At 39.3% G+C, this 23,277-nt stretch overlaps 1 protein-coding gene across 1 annotated transcript in view; it reads left to right on the forward strand.

Moving 5' to 3' along the window:
- The first annotated feature begins 7,601 nt into the window (after window positions 1-7,601).
- Window positions 7,602-23,277, forward strand: part of SCAF8 (SR-related CTD associated factor 8) — a 159,099-nt gene continuing 143,423 nt past the window's right edge. The window contains 4 exon segments of the mRNA XM_042987377.1: window positions 7,602-7,978; window positions 8,322-8,405; window positions 14,574-14,606; window positions 14,608-14,637. Of these exon segments, the coding sequence (XP_042843311.1) occupies window positions 7,898-7,978; window positions 8,322-8,405; window positions 14,574-14,606; window positions 14,608-14,637 (228 nt within the window). The 5' untranslated portion in view covers window positions 7,602-7,897.

Consider the following 23,277-nt stretch of genomic DNA (forward strand, 5'->3'; position numbering starts at 1 on the left):
TTCTGTGTATATGTTCTAAGGACATAAAATCACTGTCTAGAAGAAATAGCTACACTTCTGTGTTCATTGCAGCATTATGCAGAGTGGCCAAGATATGGAAACAAACTGAGTGTCTGTTGACAGAAAATGGATAAGGAAGATGTGGTATATACATATATATGTATATATGTATATGAAATTTTATTCAGCCATGAGAAAGAAGGAAATCTTGCCCTTTGTGACCACATGGATGAACCTAGAGGACATTATGCTAAATGAAATAAGCCAGGCATACAAAGACAAATATGGCATCATCTCCCTTACAGGTGGAATCTAAAAGAAAGTTGAGCTCATAGCAGGAATGCTTGGCTGACTCAGTTGGAGGAACGTGCAACTCTTGATCTTGGGGGCGTGAGTTTGAGCCTCATGTAGGGTGTAGCAATTACTTAAATTAATAAAACTTTAAAAATAATAGAATAAAGTTGAATTCATAGTAACGGAGAGAACGGTGGTTTCCAGAGATTGGGGAGCAAGGGGGTAAGTATTGACCAAAGGGTACAAACTTTCAATTATAAGATGAATAAGTTCTAGAAGCCTTATGTACAGCATGATGACTACAGTTAATAATAATATAAAGTATATTTGAAATTTGCTAAGGGGGGTCCTGGCGGGCTCAGTCAGAAGAGCATGTGACTCTTGGTCTGGCTCATGAGTTTGAGTTCCATGTTGGATGTAGGGTTTACTTAAATAGATAGATGGATAGATAGATAGATAATTAAATAAATAAACAGAAAAAAAAAAGAAATTTGGTAAGAGTAAATCTCAAGTGTTCTTACCACACACACACACACACACACACACACACACACACACACAAGTGGTAACTATGTAAGGTAATGGATATGTTAATTAGTTTTATTGTGCTAATCACTTCACAATGTATACATATATCTAAATATCATATTGTATACCTTAAATACATACAATTTTTATTGTTCAGTCATACCTCAAAAAAGTTGGCAGGGGGAGGGGCACCTGGCTGGCTCTGCATGAGACTCTTAATCTTGGGGTTGTGAGTTCAAGCCTCATATTGGGCATGGAGCCCATTTTATTATTTTTTATGTTTGTTTTTTTAAGTTTGTTTTCATTTATTTTGAGAGAGAGAGATAGAGAGTAAGCAGGAGAGAGGCAGAGAGAGAGGGAGAGAGAGAGCAAGCAGGAGAGAGGCAGAGAGAGAGGGAGAGGGGAGGGACAGGCTCCACACTATCAACACAGAGCCTAATGTGGGGCTTGAACTCACAAACCAGGAGACCATGACCTGAGCTGAAGTCAAGAATCAGACACTTAACCTACTGAGCCACCCAGGCACCCCTAGCGTGGAGCTTATTTTAAAATAGATAGATAGGTAGATAAGTAAATAAATGAATGCAAGCTGGCAGGGGAAGTACCCTATCTCCAAATTCGGTTCCATTCTGAAGTACTTGTGCATTTGGACTTCAACATATGTCTTTTGGGAGACACAATTCAGCCCATAGCATCATTCAAAACTGATTAAAAAAAAAACACCTTGAGAACCTTCACATTTGTATTAAAATCTATAAAATTAATATAGAACGGATAGAGTTAGGTCTTCAGAAGACCGTGATTCTGCTAGTCTTACTATAGGCATTAAATTTAGCCAAAAGGGGTGCCTGAGTGACTTAGTTGGTTAAGCTTCTGACTCTCAGTTTTGGCTCAGGTCATGATCTCATGGTTTCATGAGTTCAAGACCTACATTGGGCTCTGTGCTGACAGTGTGGAGCCTGCTTGGGATTCTTTCTCTCTCCCTCTTTCTCTGCCCCTCCCCTGCTCACACTGTGTCTGTCTCTTTCAAAATAAATAAACTTAAAAAAAAAATTTAGCCAAGAGATGTCAGCCTAAAAACAAAAGAGATACTAGAGATGTTTGCAGTGTTTATTCAGTACAGTCTAGGAAAAAGGAACACTAAAGCTTGGGTATATGTTGTGGAGAAGGATATAGAAGTTCTAGTCACTAAAGTTCCTTTTTGGCATTTACTGATTCAAAGTAACCTTCAGATTATTTGTTTCCCAGGCATCTTGATAGGAAAAACTTTGTCTTGAATAGTAGGGGAATTCTAGTCACTTAAAAGTGATATAGTAGGGACACCTGCGTGGCTCAGTTGGTTAAGCATCTGACTCTTGATTTCAGCTCAGGTCATGATCTCATGGTCATGAGATCGAGCCCTGCATTAGGCTCTACACTGAGATTGGAGCCTGCTTAAGACTCTCTCTCTCTCTCTCTCTCTCTCTCTCCCCCCCTCTCTCCTTCTTGTGCATTCTCCCCCTCTGTGCAAAAAAAAAAAAAAAAAAAAAGACATAAAAAATGGTAAATTAACTCATTTGCATTCTAGCGGTGTATATCAGACTCCAGTGTGTTTGATTATCTTTAATTTGTCTATGAGGCACTGATCTACTCTGCATATATTAAGTTAACTTACTAATTTATCAACATATGAGAAACACAGTGATCGCAATTTATTGAAACCCCATGAGGCCTCATTTCAAGGGCTACCTTGACGCCACCCATCATTGTACCTTCTTAAAACAGGTGTTTGGGGCGCCTGGGTGGCTCAGTCGGTTAAGCGTCCGACTTCAGCTCAGGTCGTGATCTCGAGGTCCGTGAGTTCGAGCCCCACGTCGGGCTCTGTGCTGACAGCTCAGAGCCTGGAGCCTGCTTTGGATTCTGTGTCTCCCTCTCTCTCTGCCCCTCTGCTGTTCATGCTCTGTCTCTCTCTGTCTCAAAAATAAATTTAAAAAAAAACATTTAAAAAAATAAATAAATAAAAAGAAACACTTAAAAAAAAAAAACAGGTGTTTGTAGCAGAATGTTCGACCATGTCTAGGGACATAAGTCAATGCCTTTTGGGCAATATAACCTCTTTTATCACAACCTGAGCCTTCTCTATAACAGCAAAATAATTTGGTCCCTTCCTCAATGACGTGGAATGAACATAAATTTGTGTAGTCATCACAGGCTCTTTCATTTCACAGCAGTGGCATAAAACTCTAAGGTGGGCAAAATACCCCCTTCTCACAGGCAACTTGCAGTAGTGTTCCCTCGGAAAGTCTGGGGGCAACAAGTGAAGGTTGTGTTTGTAGGCCAAGCAAATAATTTGGATCAGGAGTGTGTGTGTTAGAAGTAAGGAAAGATTCATTGTGAGGGCAAAGACGTGAATCTGCTGGTTTATTCGTTGGAAGGGGAAACGTTCGGTTTAAATCGATAGTTACACTATGGAGCCTGGAAATGTAGAAGTCTTCCTTGGTCTTTGACTACTGCTACTACTGGTGATGATATGTTCTGTTTTACCTTCAGCCATTTGAAGAGCCACCCTTTAACAGACAATGGAACACACCTACCAAACTCAAAATTGCTACTTAATTTAAGCTGGTGAAAGCAAAATGTTTACTTTGTATCTTCAGTGTCTTACGACCCTCTTATACCACTTGGTTTCAGTATCAAGTTTGGTGAATTACAGCGTGCCCATTAAAAAAAAAATGAGATACAAAAAGATTGAATTATTGTAAAGGGGTGCCTGGCTGGCTCAGTTGGTAGAGCATGTGACTCTTGATCTTGGGGTTGAGTTGGAACCCCACACTGGGTGTAGAGATTACTTAAAAATAAAATCTTAAAAAAAAAAAAAACACCTCACAATCCCAGCACACTAAAATACTTTTCAAATATAGTTTTTCACTTTTTGCATATGTATTTTTAGAGCTAAAATACATTAACAGTTTATCTTACTCCTGTGTACTTAGTAGTCTATCAAATGCATTTCCCATATTTCTTATTCTAACCATTTAAAAAATTACTGTGGTTAAATATACCTGACATAAAATTTATCATTTTAAGTATTTTAAAATGTACATTTCTGTAGCACTAGGTACATTCACATTGTTGTGCAACCATCATCACCATCCATCTCCAGAACTTTTTCATCATCCCCAGATGAACTCTATACTCCCCATTCCTGCCTTCCCCTGGCAACCACGATCTACTCAGTCTCCATGAATCTGATTATTCTAGGTACCTTATATGAGTGGAATCATGTAATATTTGTCTCATTGTGTCTTATTTACTTCACTCTGCATAATGTCTTCAAGGTTCATGCATGTTGTGGTGTCAGAAATCCCTCCCATTTTCAAGTTAAATAATACTCCATTATATGTGAATATACCACATTTTACTTATCCATTCATCAATCAATGGATGCTTGGGCTGTTGCCACCTTTTAGTTATTGTGAATAGTGCTGCTATGAACATGGGTGTAAAAATATCTGTTCAAGTCCCTTCTTTCCATTCTTTCGGGCATTTACCCATTAGTGGACTTGGTGGATCATATGGTAATTCTATGTTTAATTTTTGAGGAACCACCATGCCATTCCCCAAGTCTAATCATTTCTATTGACTGTATAATATCCCATTTGTTTTCTATACCTTTATTTCCCAAGCCATTCCAGAATGTTTTCTAAGGATCCTCAAGTTTTCATCATCCCCCCCCCCCCCCCCATTGGATGGGAATGAGTTTTGGTTTAAACAATGCTCCAGGTTTTTGTCCCAGTTAAAAACAAAAGCAAAAACAAAAACTCATGTACGGGAGCACCTGGGTGGCTCAGTTGGTTAAGCATCTGACTTCGTCCTAGGTCATGATCTCACCATTCCCAAGTTCGAGCCCCACGTCGGGCTCTGTGCTGACAGCTCAGAGCCTGGAGCCTGCTTTGGATTCTGTGTCTCCCTCTCTCTGCCCCTCCCCCACTCACGCTCTGTCTCTCTCAAAAATAAACATTAAAGAAATCCCTTATATACACATATTGTTACTTCTGATAGCTGATAATTAAGTTGATTTTTGCTTCGTGTCATCTCACAACTATTCCCTTGTACCTAGGAAGTGCCCTATCCACAGGAGCAAGTCCTCTCTAGCTAGACCTCTGCTTTCCAATCTGGTCGTCACTAGCACACATTTAAACTTGAATCAGTTAGAGTGAAATAAAAAATAAAAATTCTTTCCCTCAGTTGCACGAGCCACATTTCCAGTAGTCACATAGAGCTAGTGCTACTGACTTGGGTGACACAGATGTAGAACATTCCCATGATCCCAGAAAGTTCTGTGGTGAGTGCTGCTCTAGACTCTGACCTTTCGGCTGAATTGGAGCCTATGAGTTATTCCCAGAAATGACTAAATCCGAAGGGACAGGCCCATGATACTACATTCAGAAGAGAATGTCACAAACTCTAAAACGTGAGTTTCATCGTTTATAATGGGCATATCTCTTCCAGGGGCAGGAATACTTCTGCCTACTATTTCCCCTATCATTCTTCTTCAAAATATGAATTAATGGCCTTAAGTTTTTTGGTGATGGTCACCTAATCCAAGTTGGATCAATTAAATTCCATCTCCTTCCCTTGGAATTTGAAAGCGGGAAAGTGTTCAGTCAAGTCCTCTAGGTGTTTAGAACTATAAAGCCAGGAACATAAGTCCTATCTCACTAGTAAAACAGATTTGGATAAAGTAACAGAAAGAAAATGAAAGCAGGTAAGCAGAGATTAGGGTGCTGTTTAGGGTTTCTGTATTCTGGTTTCTTAGGCCCATCTGCATTCCTGACTTTGGAATCAAGGAAAAAACCTACCCACATCCTAATAGTGAATTCTTGTATGCTGAAGTCAACTTAGATTGGTTTGTTTTGTCATACTGGGAATTGGAACCCTAACTAATACACACACGTACATACACTATAGATATGGGTATTGCCATGTTCACATCGTAGAGGTATGCGTGGTTGTGCAAAACATCGTACTTAGTTGTTGCACTGGGCCTCCTCCAGACTCCCTGTAGCTCCTCTGATCTTTCTCTACTTTTCCTCTTGCTTTACTTCCTTCTCATCTCAGTGCTGAGGCTGTCCTCTACTTTTTCCCTCTTCTTTTCCTTCTCTTGATCAAAGTATGCCCTTTGCTATCTTTCCGGCGTGGAAGCTTTATAAAATCAAGCCATGTAACATATTAACAACTGGCTTTATTCTTTAGCTTGTATTGCATTTTACTCTCTCAGGCCTAGGTAATTCAGTCAACATTTATTAATGAATGACTGAATAAATAATCCCCGACAGGCCAAAGCAGTGGATGTTGAGCTTTAGAATCTGGTCTGAATAGAACTGAGTAGGGTAATTGTGCAAATTTAGCACACTACTTTTACTTTAGATGGACTGATTAGGAGAGACCTCACCTCTAGGACAGGATGAGTCAACTATGAAAAGAATCCCGGCATCAGCATCCCAGAGGGAAGGGACACATACAAGTGTTCTAGGTAGGAAAATGCTTAGTGTTGCCCAGGAACAGAAAGGAGGCCAGGGTGGACAGAGTGGAGATAGGAAGGCAGAGTAGCATGAGCCCTGGGAGGCAGGGCCTTCAGGCCCTGGTAAAAGGTTATGACAATATCTGAAGAGCAATAGGAAAATTCTAAAGGGATTTAAGCAAGGAAGTGACCTCATCTGAGTTGTGTTTAAAAAAAAAAAAAAAAAAAAAGTCCTTCTGGCTAGTTTGGAGAATGAATTTTAGGACGACAAGCAGGGGACCAGTTAGGAGGCTGTAACAATTGTTGGCCAAGAGATCATAAGCGCCAGGCCTATGAGGATTGGAGGCCAAAGGACATGGAGCACTTTGTGACCACATTTGAGGTTTTGAAGGTAGAAATATAAGCTCTTACTGATGAAAAAGTTGCCCTTTTTACCTTTTAAGTAGCCAGCCCCCATGTTAAAGTTGTTAATGAGTAGACCTAGACCCTAGGGAATCAAGAAGGGCATGCCTCTCTATTTCATAGGCTCTGGGCTCAGCTCTTACCAAAGTACCTTGAGACCAACAATCCCCCAGCATAAAATCCTGCCATTTTCCTCCCATTCCTTTGAGTGAACTTGGGAGGTGACTGCTGAAAAAAAGACTCTCAGCAAGAGGACTGCAGCGTTTGGGGTTCGGTGGTACACCCCTAACTTTTAATTTCAATAAATTTTGCTTTTAATTTGGTATTGGTTATTTTACATTGCACAAAGTGAGAGCAGGCATTTTGCTAGCAGCATCTCCCTTTTCATCACGAATATTGTATTCACCGTTTCAACTCCAAACAACCAAGGGCAAAATTCCTTTAAAATAATTCATCTGCCATTAAAAATGAGTTTCCCTTTCACCTATACAAATCTCGTGCATCTGGGACCCGCTTCCCGCCGCACAGACAAATGCTCTCATTGTCTGTGCACCAGTCCCCCTGGATTTTATGCAGCGTGCATTTCCTGCTCGGAGCTGCTTGCTGGCTGTGTGCGTGCTTCCCTCGTCCCCCTGCCCCCATCCGGATCCGAGGCTTTTGTTTCTCACATTTCCTCGAGACGCTATTAAAATGCATGGACTCATCGTTACTAAATAAATGAATGACTAGGAACTTTTCTCTTGGCTGTTAACCTTTAGGCCACTGTCCAGTGAAGTTCTCAAAGGCACGTGAACCCAGCATCTCACGTAAAGGGGCCAATCCACATGCAAACAACCGAAACGTGGACATTATTTCCCAAACTTGTCGTGTTACGGGGACACTTTGGCATTTCTCAGAGAAACGCTTTGCAGGGCCCTCCAAGGGCGGGCCGCGGCGCCCCACGCGGCCGCAGCGCTCGCTCCCGCGTCTGCAAGGCGCGAGGAGGGGGCGAGGAGCCGGCCGCCCCGGGCCGAGCGGAGCGGGACCTCCGGGCGGCGACGCTCTGGCCCGAGCTGGCTCGTTGGTTTCCGCGCGGCCGCTCGGGCCCGCGCGGTCCAGTCAGCAGGGGGCGCGCTGGCCGGCGCCGCGGATCTCCGAGCTGCGCGGCCCGACTCGCGTCCGCCATATTGGATGCCGCAGCCGCTGCTGCCAGCGCTTCCTCCTCCGTCTTCGCTGTGCGCTGCTGGTTCCTGCGGCCCGAGCGGCGGGGAGGTGAAACAGGAGTCTGACGAAGGAAGAAGAAGGAGGGGGTGGGGAGTGTAGGGGACGGGGCTAGAGGGCGGAGGACCGAGACCGAGCGGGGCTGAGAAGAGAAGGCGCCGCGGCCCAGCCCCTCCCCCGCCCGCTGCCGACCCGCCCCGGCAGCGCCTGTGTTCCCCAGACCGGCGCTCCGCCCGCCCTAGCGGCCATGCCGGAGCCTCGCTGCCCCTGAGGGAGTCTTTCCCTGCCAGTGCTTGCCCTTCCGCTTCGGCCCCAGGGTCGCAGCGGCCGGGTCTCCCGCCGGCGCCCCTCCTCGCGGCGGCGCCGCCGCCCGCGTCTCGCTCTTCCCACCCAGTGCAGTGGCCGCCGCCTCTTCCGCCGCCGGGCTCGGGGCCTCCGCACCGACAACATGGAGGCTGTGAAAACCTTCAATAGCGAGGTTGGTATTGCAGTCTAGCTTCCCCTCCTACCCATACCTCCCACCGGGACGAGGCCCGCGTGAGCCGGGTGGGTGCGGGCCTGCAGGATTTCCCAGGGTGGGGCGAGTGGCGGCCTAGCTGTGTCGGGGAGGAGGGGGAGGGGTGTTTCTCTGCCCCGCGCCCCTCCCCCGAGTCCGAGGGGAGGGCTGGGGGAGGGCCGCCCCGGGGCGGAGGGAGGTTCCGGTGTCTCCGGCGCCCTATTGAGTGGCTTAGGGGTTGGAGGGAAGGCCCCGTTGGGCCCTCCCCCGGAGGCTCCTGGCTGGTCTCTCGGGGTCAGTTCCGCCGAGGCCTGGCCCGCCCACCTCTTTCGTGGGCTTGCGGGATGTTAACTGCACGCCGGACATCACTGCCCAGACTTCCCCGGGGTCCTTAATGAGGCAGGCACCGATGAGGGTAGTACAGGAAGGGAACCTAACAGGGGTGATGATCTATGGTCACGTTGTACGTACTGTTTATATTTGAGATACTGTTGGCTAGGTAACCTGCCAGCTAGGGACTTACGCTAAGAGAATGGTTGATGGGGACGCAGGATTGTTACTTGTCCCTCCTCTCATCATTAGGGCATAAAGACACAAATGGTAGGCAGAGGTCTGTGCTTCAGGAGAGGGAAGATGTTGGGGAAGCCTTTCCCACGGGCTCATTCATAATGTCAAATCTAACACTAGATTTTAAAGCAGGTGTCCAGTTTTCACTATTTAATTGAATTCACTAGTCTGAAAGGAGACAGGTTTTAATAAAGTACGTTATTTTTTTTTAAACTCCGACGTAAATAGATCTTAATGCAAACATTAAACATAACGAGCACCTATCTACATAGCCAGAATTATCCTTATCTGTCTTGGAAAGAATTTTAATGTGATGTTAACTAAAGTCGCATGAATTTTATGAACTTCTGATGCGGAAGTGCTGGTACTCTATTCAATAGTGTCATTAACAAAATCTTAAATATTCACCTTTTAAAATACCAGACATGTTACTGTTGATAATATGAAGAGGATAATGCTTTTTTTAAAACTGTCTTACATTTTTTTTTCTTTTATTTCTTCTTCCTTTTCTTTTTTTTAAGAATTGGCATTTGGGAAGCTTAGCAAAGAGGCTAAATAAAAGTTAGATAACATTCGTGTGAGTTGGGCTCTCCATATTACAGTACACAGCAATGACACAGATGAAAACAAACCTTTTTTTTTTTTTTTTTTAATAAAGAATTTTCTTTTTTGGTATTGGATTTTCTTTCTCTTTTTTAACCATTTAGTAAACAGAGCGGTAGACTTGGAAATCTTTTTTCCATTTTATTTATGAATTGACAGCTAATAACTACAAAATTTGGTTCTTTCAGCAATACTATGTAGTGCTTAAAATCTAAAAGAAAAAAATATTGGTACTGTATGTTCCAATTTATTGCTAATAGTTTCTCAGCTGTGCGGGAAAGAAAACAGCTCTATGTAGCCTTTTTATTTGCTACATACTGTGTTACAGCACTATGGAATGTTAAAGTTTTAAGAATTATATATTTTTAAAAAAAAGCCTTTCTCTTATTTCCAGTGCAGTGATTTGACTTACCCCCCACCCACACTTTTTTTTTTTTTTTTCCTAAGTTTATTTTTTAGTAATCTCTGCATCCAACGTGGGGCTAGAACTCCCAGCTCGGAGATCAAGAGTCACATGCCTTTCTGACTGAGCCAGCCAGGTGCTCCTACCCCACCCCTTTTTGATGGGTGTTTCTTCTGTTTGTCTAGGGGTTTCCTAATATATATCTTCCCTCACTCCAGCACCCCCCCCCCCCACAAAATTTTGAATAGGATCCCTCATGTGATAGAGTAAAGGTGCTAACTACACTATGGTTGTCACAATAGAGCACAGTGGAATAGAAATGGTATATCAGTTTTTCAATTTAGTATTGCCATTAAGGATAGGGGGCCTAATATTTACATGGCTAGCTGTATATTTAACCTGTTTTCTCATCTAGTCTTTACAGGAATTTGAAATTGGCAGTAGTAGTTCCATTTTAGTGTATGTAGTGCGCTCCCCTTTCTCCCTACGGATTTCAAAGAAGTTAGAAAATCTTTCAACTTTTATTTACTAATCTCAAACTTCACCATGTTTGAATGTGGAGTTAGCTTAAAAATAGCAATATGGAGTCATAGAGTGTTGGGGGAGGGAAGTACTGTCAAAAAAGATTCAGAGGAATATACTTTTTGTTTTAAACACAAAATACATAGTTTCTGCGAATGTAATGCTTGCTGTTGTAGTAATTTTGTTACAAGCAAGCATATAGTCATGGGAAATAGTTCAGTAATGAATATTTTCCATTAAATCATGTATCGTAAAGGGTAAAAATAAAAAAAGAATCTTGAGTTATAGTATTAGGAGAAAAGGATGTTTTAGAATGTTTACTTATAGTGAATTTGGCTTTTAAAGCCTGATTTAAAATATGCTTAGGTTTTATGGCTTGCTAATTCTCAGGTTATTATTATTTTTTTAAGTTTATTTATTTTGAGAGAGAGAGAGCATGTGTGGGAGAGCTGGAGAGGAGCAGAGAGAGAGGGAGAGAGAATCCCAAGCAGGCTCCATGCCGTCGGCACAGAGCCCAACGTGAGGAGCTCGATTTCACAAACTGTGAGATACGGCCTGAGCTGAAACCAACAGTTGGACCCTCAGCTGACTGAGCCACCCAGGCACCCCAGTTCTCAGGTTTTTTAATATTGACCCCCTTCCAGCATTGGCTTGAAAATAGGGACATACAGTACCAGAGATTTGAAAGTTAAGAATATTGATTTTTTTTTTTAAGATTTTATTTTTAAGTAATCTCTACATCCAACGTGGGGCTTGACATCACAACCCTGAGATCTAGAGTCACATGCTCTATCGATTGAGCCAGCCAGCCAACCCAAGTTAAGAATATAGATTTTTAATTTACAAACCATGGATGAGTTTCAGTCTGAAAATATATGCCTTATGCATCATGTTTCTGAATCATGGTCAACAGGTGCTGCTGCCCCCACCCCTACCCACCATAATCTGTCAAAGGGAGTCTGTGCCCTCTCCTTCCCTGTGTTCAAAATCACTGTCAGAAGATCCTTTATGTGGTAAATTCCTTAGTTATCTTGAGTTCAATGAGATTGAGGTCTAAGAACTGATATTTAAGTGCCCACTGTGCTAGTTTTGTGAGAAAGCCGTCATTTACAGATAAGCGTCATCATTGTGATGAGTTAATCCCAGGAGCAGTAATGTCAGTTCTGAAATGATGAAAGAAAGTTTGTCCACATTGGAATATAAGATTCCCTAAGAGTCAGTGCTTGACCTGGGCAGTTAACTGAGAGAATTATTATCATTACAAGTATTGTAGTTGTAGCTGCTCCGAGATGGTGTCATACCCTTGTTACGGTGGTTTAGAGTTCTCACTTCAGTGAAAGGGGACTCGTTGGTCTGCTTCAATTCTGTTAACTATTTTAGGACCACAGCTGATTACTGGAATGCGGCAGTTTTATGTGAGCTGTCCCTAAGAATGCCACTGAATGGTGGTCATTGTGGTAGGGTTATTACTTTGTTTTTGAAAAGATGGAAAAGACTAGTAATGCATAACTCTTTCCTCAGAAAATCATAACTTAATTGGAGAGGGCACTTTCATGATAAAGGAACTCTTTTTTCAAATAATTTTTTTATTTATTTTAATGTTTATTTTTTTAAGAGACGGAGAGACAGAGTGTGAGTGGGGAAGGGGCAGAGAGCGAGAGGGAGACACAGAATCCGAAGCAGGCTCCAGGCTCTGAGCTGTCAGCACAGAGCCTGATGCGGGGATCCAACCCACCAGCCGTGAGATCATGACCTGAGCTGAAGTCGGACGCTTAATGGACTGAGCCACCCAGGCGCCCCCATGATCAAGGAGCTCTTAAAGTAATACATGGAAAATATAAGCATCTGTTATGCACTGGCTATACTTAGACAAAGTAACTAGAGGAAATGAATTTTACTTGTGTGTTGGATTCTTTAAATTTTTAAGGACTTATTATACTTCAACAAGTTAACATTAATACTTTAACATAATCAAATACCAGTTAGTGATCAGTTTTTTCCCCCTAGATTCTTTGTATAGCTTGTTGAATTACTATAGTTGTTTTTTCTATCATCCATTTCTCTTGCTGCTCAGAAAAGGCTGAGTGGGATAATAAAGAACCAGATATGTAGATTTGAGATGTGTCCAGTAAATTACCACAATGCAAATTTTGGATTTGCCTTGGTTCATAAATTCTGAAATGGTTCTAGTACCTTTTATCATCTTTAGGATGCCTAAATTCTTGGTGTGTTTTGTCCTTAGGATCCTTCAGTTAGTCAAGATTAGCAGATGTAGACTTTTAAGAGTCACGTTAACACCTAGGACATTTTCCTCTTCTGTGTCTTGTCTTTCACACTGAAAGTGAAGTCCCATCTCTGTTTTATTTCATTTCCAGTTTTGTTTCCATAGTGTTCATTTGTCCAACTATAGGACTTTTTATAATCTTCCCACCAGTATCTAGTAGTAGACATGGGATGGTGAACAGTGGAAAAGGTAGAGGGAGTAATAAATAAAAACGTGTGAATTTTGTTTTTATTTGTGTATTTTTCTTTTGTCTGTGGTTCAGGAAAGGAATTTTATGTGAAGCAACCAGAAGACATTGCATTTTTGTTTCATTTTCACCTACCAGGGAATCTGTCTCCTATTTCCTTTCCTTTCCTGTTTTAATCCTTTCCTTTCCTGTTTTAACTTTCTAGTGAGTACTTTGGTTAATTGTATCAATCAAGCCATCTTTTTTGTTTCCACGCTGTGAAACTCTCTTAAAGATAGGCATACTTAGTGTTATAAAGGGAGGAACCCTTCACTAACGCCTCCCTGCTCCAGTGGTTTAGATTAGGGTTTTTCACCCTCAGTACTATTGATGTTTTGGGCTGGATAATTATTTGTTGTGAGGAGCTGTTCTGTGCGTTATATGAAGTTTGGCAGTGATCCTGGCCTCTACCCACAAGGTGCCACTATTGTGACAACCAGAAATGTCTGCACATTATCAAATGCCCCTTGGGGAACAAAATAGACCTTGGTTGAGAATCACTGATTTAATTCCCATTACATGATCTTAGAAAACTGTACTTTCACTCTTAGTGATTACTGTAAGTAATATAATAATAGTTTTTCCTACCAGACGATAAGTTTCATGAGGACAGTGACCATATATTTTCATTGCCTCATATCCTCAGTACATAGCACAGTACCTTAATACATAGTGTGTGTCAAATAAATACTTCTTGAATGAATGAATGAGTGGTATTCTATGGACTGAATGACCTGGATCAAGGTAGTTAACATTTCTGGACATTTGGTTTTCTCCTATGTAAAGAAAATGATTGATTTGAGATATTTAGGTTTCCTGTTAGAAGATTCTTTGATTAAATATAAAATTAATGTGGGGGTAGAAATTTTTTAATTGAAACTCTGATCTGTTTGTAATGTTCAGTTTACTAAGGAGAGATCATTGGGAGGGGACTATTCCATTTGAAGGTTCTAGTTAGATTAAGCTTCATTTTTTGATTATGCTATTTCCAAACCTTTTTTTGCTTTACTGTTTTTCAGTTTAAAGCAATGTATGATAAAAGTTGTGGGGTTTTTCCTTATATTGTTTTGAAAATTTAGAAAACAAGGATAATGGAGATTGATAATAATGCTTTTTGAGAACATGCTTGGGAGTGTTATAGTCTTAATTGTTCAAGATTAAATGTAAGCATTTTTTTGGCAAGATTGAAATAGCTCTATCATTTTATTTAGGCTAGCACTGAGTTTGTTATAGTAACTTTGGTTGACATTTAGGGGACATCTGTATTCCCCAGATTCCTAAATAGTCATATTTTATGATCGCTTGCTTCTTTTTTTAGAAGTATAGTTGGCTTAGAATTAGTGATGATATTACTAGTCGCACATGGAATTTCAGATATCTCTTTCTAGGGCCAGTTTTGCTGTTATTGGACAACTTCTAACTCAAAATGGTATGAGAAAATGTAATCAACCTTGACCTTGAACACTGGCTGAGCTCCTGAACTCGAATGAGCTCATTTTATCTGGTTTTGTTTTCTCAACATCTTTCTCTACTCCTCTCTCTCAGGATTGTGCCTCTACTCCTGCTTGTACAGACTGCTTTTTCCAGCAGCATGGACACAAGAAGCATAGTAAGATGATTATAACGCACATAAGGCAGGCCCTTTGGAAAATACTAGGTTTAAATTGGAAGTGAAATGATGTCTTGATTATATGGGCCATACTTGGGAAGTGGAATAAATTTTGTCACTTCGAATATGTTAGTAATCTTAAAGAGAACATCTAGGGAATAGTTGAATTTCTTCACAAAAAATAGGTTAAGTGGAAAAAAAAGTTATTGTGCTTAATAGTGAGCATAAATCATATATACTCTTGCTGCATTTACTTACATTCTGCTCCACATAACTTTACTGTAATGCAAAAGGAATATAACATTACCTATTTAATGTGAATAAATTGCAAACCTGTTAATTTGGTGGTTGGAAATAAAATACATCTTATATTTTGAGGAAGTTCTTCAAACTATAAGATGATAGATCATTGACAGATATACTGCAGGGTTGGAGAAACAAAAAGACTACATCAAATTTTTGGTTTTCTAATTATGAAGGAGCAGATTTTGGTAGAGCTACTGATATGAGAAATAAATGCTGAAAAGAAATTTTTCTGTAGCCTGTAAATTCTTATGTAAGTTAATTCTATCTCAAGTTTGATGATAAACGATGCATTTGTGCTTTGGTTTTTAATTTTATGCATTTGGTCTTCTGATCTGGTTTTACAAGAATTTCTTACACACCATATTTTAAACTCAGGGAAGGATATGTAAATGCATTGTGTCATCTACTATAGGTCAGGAAGTGTCTCGGTAACTTTGACCTTACCACATTTGGTCAGAATGGAGAATAGGAGAATAGAGAATATTTGTTAACGTGTCTTAAACACAGTTATGGCTATGAAGTTAATGTGTGCCAAATTTGTTTTTACAATAATTCCACAACTTAATATAATTTATGTAGGTTGATTTGAAAGACCTAGGATTTTATTCTTTCATTTAGCCAATAAAGTGCTTACCCATGTGCCAGACACTTTTCTGTCTGCTGGGACACAGTGGTAAACAAGACAAGCAGGAAGCATACCCTTTTTGGAGCTGATGTTCTTTTAATCCTCCCCTGCCTCGATCCGCCTTATGTGCCTGAGTGAGGTGGTGCAGAGCTGGTGAGGCTGTGCGGGCAGGCCCGACGCTGGGGCTCTGCACTTTGGGGACCGGCTGGCCGCAGCCCTTCTCACTTCTGGTTGCTCCTCTCAGCATTTTGCCTTAAAGAGTCTAGAATGCTCATCTGTTATTCAAAATAGACATGAGTAAGTAGACTTCTTTCAACAAGAACATGGTCTTATGTTTCAATAGTGGGAAAACAAGATGAGCTACATTAAGTTTTATTTTATACCAAATTTTGTATCATGTGTTTATAGAAATCAGTTTTTATTTTGAAATCATAACTATTGCATAACAGCTGTAGGAATGTTTCCCTTTGTCACTGAAGTATTTGTCTCCACATGCAAATGATTAAAAACTTGTCTTAAGTGGTGACGAAACCTTTATGAATTTGGAGAATAAGTTAATAAGTATTTTTATTTTTAAAGCAAACTTTTGCTTAAGTACATGAAAAAATCGGGTTCTCTTTCTTATAAACGCTTATTCTTTGAATTTGGTTGGATTCCTTAGGGCTAATTTGAGTAGCTTGTCAGTGAAAGATGAAACACTTTGGATTGTATATCTTACGTCTTGGTATATAGAATTTTGGAAATGATATAAAGATCTTTTTATACTGGGTCACAGTCCCTAAAAGGTTTACTGGTACATCTGAAACTAATAGTGTTCTATGTCAGTTATATTTTACTTAAAAAAATAAGTTGACCAAATCCTAGTTCATGGCTTTTTAAAATTTAGTAAGATTTTTACACTGTAAAGTTTTATGGTAAAAAAATAGATTGGGGTGTTTGAATTTATTGAAATATTTGAAGTATATGGGTAAAAAGAATGTTGAGTAAGTGAAAATTTTTATAAACCAAAATATATAGCAGATACCTACTTTCTGCAACAGCTGTTTGCTGTGATGAAAGATGTGTGGCTTAGGTCTTTTTGAAATACTTTTGTTTACCATTGTTAAAAGTGAGCCACTTTACAGTATATAGTGTTGTGCTCCGACCCTCTTGACCCCAACCATCAAGTTTCAGTGGAAGTTTAGGATAAGCTTTTGAGAAAAGGATAGGTGCTACTCTCCTTTTACCAACTAGAAAACTGAGGCCACCGTTGTGGTTTTACCAACAAAATGTGACTTTGTAAGTATTAGAGCTGAAACCGGAAGAGAGAGACCCAGGTCTCAACCTTTGCTTGAGATATGTTCTTACCCTTGTGTAAAGAACTATCACTCAGGTTTTCACAATTCCTTTTTACTCTCATAATGTCCAAGTATAAATTAGCCCTTTCCCACTTTTGAACTTTATTTTGACAACTTCAGATTTACAGAAAAGTTACAAGAATGAAGGATTTTATGTACACTTCATCTTGACTTCTCTACCTAATTATGTTAATGAACCATTTTTGCTGTTTTGTTCACTCCCTCTTCACATGCACATGAAAACACACAAACTTTTTCGGGCATTTTGATAGGAAATGCAATTCATTTTACTTTTAAGTGGCTGTTTTCTACAAGGAGTGACATTCTTTTACATAGCCATAGTATAGGAATCAACATCAGGAAATTAACCTTGATATAATGCAGTTGTTTGCAGATCTTGATCAGATTTTATTAATTATATCAGTAATGTCCTTAATAACGGAAAGAGTAAATGCTACTCCACACCTTGAATTCATTCATCTTGTTTCTTCAGTATCCTTTACCCTGAAACAGTTGGTTATAACTCTTTGTCTTTTATGACCTTTGATTGTATTGAATGATAATAGGCCAGTTATTTTTAGAATTTTCTCAGTTTGAGTTTTCTTCTGTTGCTTAATGATTAGGTTAAGCTTACACATTTTTCGCATTCTGCAGAAATGATATTGTGTTCTCAGAAAGCACATGGTGTCTATTTATCCCATTAATAGGAATGTTAACTCCCCTCCCCCCTCCCAAGGTTTCTCTGTTGTAAAGATACTATTTATCCCTTTGTAACAAGTATTTTATGGGGAGGTATTTTGAAACTAAGCACATACCTTGTTGCTTATCGAACGTTAACCCATTTGTTTAAGCATCTGTTTAATTCTTGCCTTGAATCAGTACTAATGCCAAAAGGTGATTTTCTAAGTCTATCATTTCTTTATTATTAGCATTCTGTAAGAGCTTTTCCTTCTTCCCCCTTAATGTGTTTATGTATATGTATGCATATCAGTATGAACTCGTGGATTTTTTTTTTTTTTTTAATCATTGGGGTTTTTTGATGGAGAGTGTCTCAGTTTTGACCAGTCAGAGCTATTTCAAGCTGTCTTTTGTGTCCTTTTGATGTGTGGTCGTTATGTTTTGAGAATTCTCTTTCTTACATAATAAGATATTCCCACCCCAGCCTTGGAATCAGCCATTCCTCCAAGGAATTCTAGTTTCTTCTTGTGGATATTTATTAGTGGATTAATCTAGAAATTATATATATTATATACATATGTATATAATATATAACAATACTGCATATATGTATACATGTATACATGTATACATATGTACATAAACATATATACACATAAATTTTTGGTTTTTAACTGTCTGCCTATCTAAAAAGCCATGGATTCACCCTGATAACCTCCAGTTCCAGTCCAACAACTGTAGGGTTCATTCTAGCTTTTCCCCTTTCCAATTCTGTAATTACTTTCTCTGACAGCAAGAAAACTAGTTTCTGTTACCCACAGTGTATTTACATATTTGATCAAACCTAAAACACACAGAAAGTAGTTTCAGAATTGCTAAACCATATGTCTCTGAAAACAAACGTATTAATGAGCATTTAATATTTGTTTATAGTTCTCTTTTTTCTTTTCTTTTCTTTTCTTTTCTTTTTTTTTTTTTTTACCTGAGGGTATATAGTCAAAATGCTATGTTTAAACATGGCTTGGTTAATTTTTTCCCCTTAACGTGGTTCTGCTATTCATTTGAAGTATAATTAGATTGGGTTTTTTTGTATTCCATTTTGGTTTTTTTCTTCCTTTGTCCATTTTTGGTATTTTATTCCTTTAGTGTGGAAGACATAAAACCCAAATTAACTTTATTCTTCCCTTTTTATTAGTTTCAGCATTTGTAACCATTTATGTTGTGGTTTAAAAATGTTTCTTAACATTTTTCAAATCAAAAAGCCAGAATTCAGAAGTTTAGATGTAGAGAAGGTTTTAGGTGAAAGATGTGTTTCTAATATTGTAGATTCATAGGTGAAAGAAGTGTGTATTCAAAAAACTTTCATTCTCTTGTGAGTGGAATCTCCATCCACAAGGACCAGTAAACTCTTTCTCTAGAGGACCAAATAGTAAATATTTTTAGGTTGTGTTAGCCACTTGAGGTCTCTTTCACAGATTTTTTTTTTTTTTAACTTATTTTGAGAGAGAGTGCGTGAGTGTGGGGGAGGGGTAGAGAGAGAGGGAAAGGAGGAGAATCCCCAAGCAGGCTCCATGCTGTCAGTGCAAAGCTAGACATGGGGCCTGAACTCATGAACCCGTGAGACCATGACCTGAGTCGAAATCCAATCAGATGCTTAACTGACTGAGCCACCCAGGTGCCCATCTTTTACATATTCTTTAAAACAATTTTTTTTGATATTTATTTATGAGAGAGAGAGAGAGAGAGAGAGCAGGGGAGGGGCAGAGAGAGGAGACACAGAATCCGAAGCAGGTTCCAAGCTCTGAGCTGTCAGCACAGAGCCTGATAGGGGGCTCCAACCCATGAACCGTGAAATCATGATCCAAGCTGAAGTTGCACATTTACCGACTGAGCCATCAGGTGCCCCTCTTTCACATATTCTTGTTGGTCTTTCACAATTCTTTTAAAATATGAAAATGTTCTTGGCTTGAGGGCCTACAAAAATAGGCCATAGGCCATAACCTTGCTGGCTCCTACTGGAAACTTTGAAACCTGAGAACTTGATTAATAGTATGCTACTTATAATAATTATAATTGAGCAGGAAGATATATTCCTTGTGGCTTTATAATAGGCTTATTTGGACATCAGCAATAGGAACAAACAACTTAAAAAGCTGCCTTAGTGAAAATAATTTATTTAAAATTTTTGAGCACTTACACCAAGTGCAGATGCTATTCTAGGCTCTAGAGATTTAATAGTGTACAAAACAGACTCCACAACAAAACACAACCCTACTCCCCCGCCAAAAAAAAAAAAAAATCTGCCCTCGTCAAGTTTACATTCAGTTTTGTGTGTGGATGGTTTCACAGTTTTATAAAATTCATGTTTTTTGTTTTTTTCATTTAGTGACATTTATCTATTAATTGTTTTCAGGGGTGCCTGGGGTGGCTCAGTCAGTTAAGTGTCTGACTTTTGGTTTCAGCTTAGGTCATGATCTCATGGTTCGTGAGTTTGAGCTCTCGGCTGCCAGCACAGAGCCTGCTTGGATTTTCTCTCTCCCTCTCTCCCCGCCCCTCCCCTGCTCATGCTGTCTCTGTCTTTCTCCCCCAAAGTAAATAAACTTAAAAAGAAATACTTACAAAAATAAAAAAATTATTTTCATATTAATTGCAGAGTGAGCATTTTCTTGAAAACTGGATTAAAAATGCAGCAAAAGGGGCACTTTAAAAAGCTTGGGTCATTGCTTCCCATCTACTAATACTACTTTTGTGTGTGTGTGAAGTGTGATTTTTTTTATTTGAAAATGATTCTTAGTCCTGATGCTTTCAGGTTATAGCTATACTAACTCACTAGAAGATGACAAGCTAAGCCTCATTAATTGGGACAAAGAACCCAGACTTAATTTAGTGATAAATATATGTGTGTTGTATAATCTTAATTTAAAAAAAATTTTTTTTAATGTTTATTTTTGAGAGAGAGGGAGAGAGACAGAATGTGTGCGGGGGAGGGGCAGAGAGGGGGGGAGGGGGGGAGAAGCTGGCTCCAGGCCCTGAGCTGTCAGGGCAGAGCCCAGCTTGGGGCTCGAACCCATGAACATGAGATCATGACCTGAGCTGAAATCGGATGCTCAATCTACTGAGCTGCCCAGGCGCCCCTGTTATAGAATCTTTAAAAAATATTATTCAGATACATTAGTCTTTAAGGCTTTAACGAATGAATGATAATGGAATGATTCTTAAAAATACCATCTGGGGCGTGCAGGTGGCTCAGTTGGTTAAGTGTCCGACTTTGGCTCAGGTTATGTTCTCACAGCTGGTGGGTTCGAGCCCCGCATCAGGCTCTGTGCTGACAGCTCAGAGCCTGGAGGGAGCCTGCTTTGGATTCTATATCTTCCTCTCTCTCTCTGCCCCTTCCCCACTCAAACTCTGTCTCTCTGTCTCTTAAAAAAAATAAACATTAAAAAAAATTGTTTTAAAATACTGTCTGAAGTTGCTAAATGTAGTTTTCTTGAAATAGGGAGAACATGTCCTGATAGTGTGAGTATTTATTTATCTAATAAAAGCTCCAGAGCTATGTGCAGGTTACCTATCTAGTCCCTGGCTAAATACTGAATGAAACTCATCACAGCGAGTTTTTACAATGTTGTAAGTTTGTTGTAAAAGGATTTTTACCTTTGAGTAGTTTTTCTACAAGCATTTAATTAACCAGTAAGTGCCCTTTTTAAAAACTTTATTGAGGTATGAGTAACTGCTCTTGTAAGGATTATTAACACCTTGAAGTTTTTACACCAAGAAAAATATTATGGTAATTACTCTTATTGAGCAAAATTTTCCACATTCTTGTTTCTATTTCTGTCAGGAGAACTCAAAACCTTTTTTATAGGCCTGTCTCTGCTTTTGTGGCAATTGTAGGAACAAGGGTTGTAACCAACTTAGCTGAAGGGTATTGACATTTTAAAGGAGTTGGCCAGAGATACCACATCATTCCTTGTACAGAATTTCCCAGTTTTTTAACTCATTTGCATAATCAAAGGATTAAGATGCCTTAGGCCTGTTACAGCTGTAATAATTAATGATTCGAGATAATTCTGTGAGAACTTCTTTATTTACAAGTCCTTCAAGATCGTTAGACCATTTTTTCATTCTATTTTACTTAGAATTTTCCAGTTGCTACAATGTAATTATAGCTGATGAAGGTTTTCATGTAATAGGAACTAGTGGTTGGAAAGAATGCTGCAAAGAAGTAGTTGCTGGTTGTTTGAGCTTTATTTTTTATGCATATGTGCCGGCTATCAGGCATTGTATTCTGCAGAGTGGTTATCAGCCTTAAAACTTAGATACCTGTGTTCTGTTTCTCAATTCATATTCCAATAGGGGTGAGAACGGGAATGGATTACTACAAAGTAGTAGTAGATTACTACAAGTAGGTAGTGTAATGAATATTATGTTACAGAAAGTAGTGATACAGCATGTGTAAACTGTGTGTAAGCTCTTTATTGTGTATGTCATGATGTATACAGAATGAGAGAGGAGATGTTATGTGATGCAAAGGATAGATGATTTTCAAGAAAATAGAAGCTTTAGGTAGGGGATGGGGTTGGGTAGATGATGGAAAATGGGCCAGGGATGTTCTGATGAAGGGCCTTTGTACACTGTATGTAAGACCTCATTTTTAATCAAAGAGGATTGGAGATTCTGAAGGGTTTTGAAATTGTGTTTCAGAAAAATGAGTAGTATCTTTGAAACAGGGCAGGACAATGGAGGGATGAGATTAGAAGGGAGGCTAAATTAGTATAGAGAAGATGAGGGGTTCAACTAGAGTGATAATAGGGAGAAGAAAAAGGGATGAATGCAAGAGAAATTTCATAATAATAAGGAGCTAGATATGAGGACAAGGGTGGTGCCAGGGCTTTAGCTAAGTGACAAAGTAAATAAAGGGGTATGGTATCAATCACTAAGAGGGGCAGATCAGGAGGAGCTAAAAACTTGAGAAAGATAATTTGGTGGGTTGGGTTGAAGGGAGATCGTTTTTAATAACCTGGAATAAAAGGAAGATCTTTACTATGGAAGGACTGAAATACTACCCATATCTCAACCACCAAAAGTTACTTTTACTATTTTGCTGAATACAGTAGTAATTTTGAGAGTTTTCTAGGGAGATGATACAGAAAAGAGAAGCAGGCTTAAGGCAAAATCTTGTGGAATCTTTATGTTCTTCAGTTTTTAAATTTTTTTTTTTTAAGATAAGACTTCGATCCATTCTGTTATATTGTATTTGTGAATATGAGACATTTAAAAGCAACTCTGTATGCATAGGATGCTTGATTTTAAACTCTGCTTATAATGCAATTGCTTTTCTTCTGTGCAATTGAAATATAAGTTGTATATGGAGAGATCTGTGAGTAAGATTGATTTAATTTTCTTTAAGGTTTTTATTAGAATTTCTTAACATTGAGCTTACTCATATCATTCAGCATTTTATTAGCTCCTGTTAGCCACATCATTCTTTATCTTATTTAACTATGTCTGTAATAACCAATTGTGAACGTGAAATTGTAAAGGTAAAGACTACATCATTAGAAATATAGAACCCGTTATTTATCTGAGAAATTTCAGCTAATATGGTTTGTGGGGATCTGTTTTGAAGAGGATTTAAAAATGAATTATTCTTTCTCATGTTTTTTGTTTTTGTTTTTTTTTTTTTTTTGGCCATTT

The sequence above is a fragment of the Panthera tigris genome, chromosome B2, assembly GCF_018350195.1.
Source record: "Panthera tigris isolate Pti1 chromosome B2, P.tigris_Pti1_mat1.1, whole genome shotgun sequence".
Taxonomy (NCBI): domain Eukaryota; kingdom Metazoa; phylum Chordata; class Mammalia; order Carnivora; family Felidae; genus Panthera; species Panthera tigris.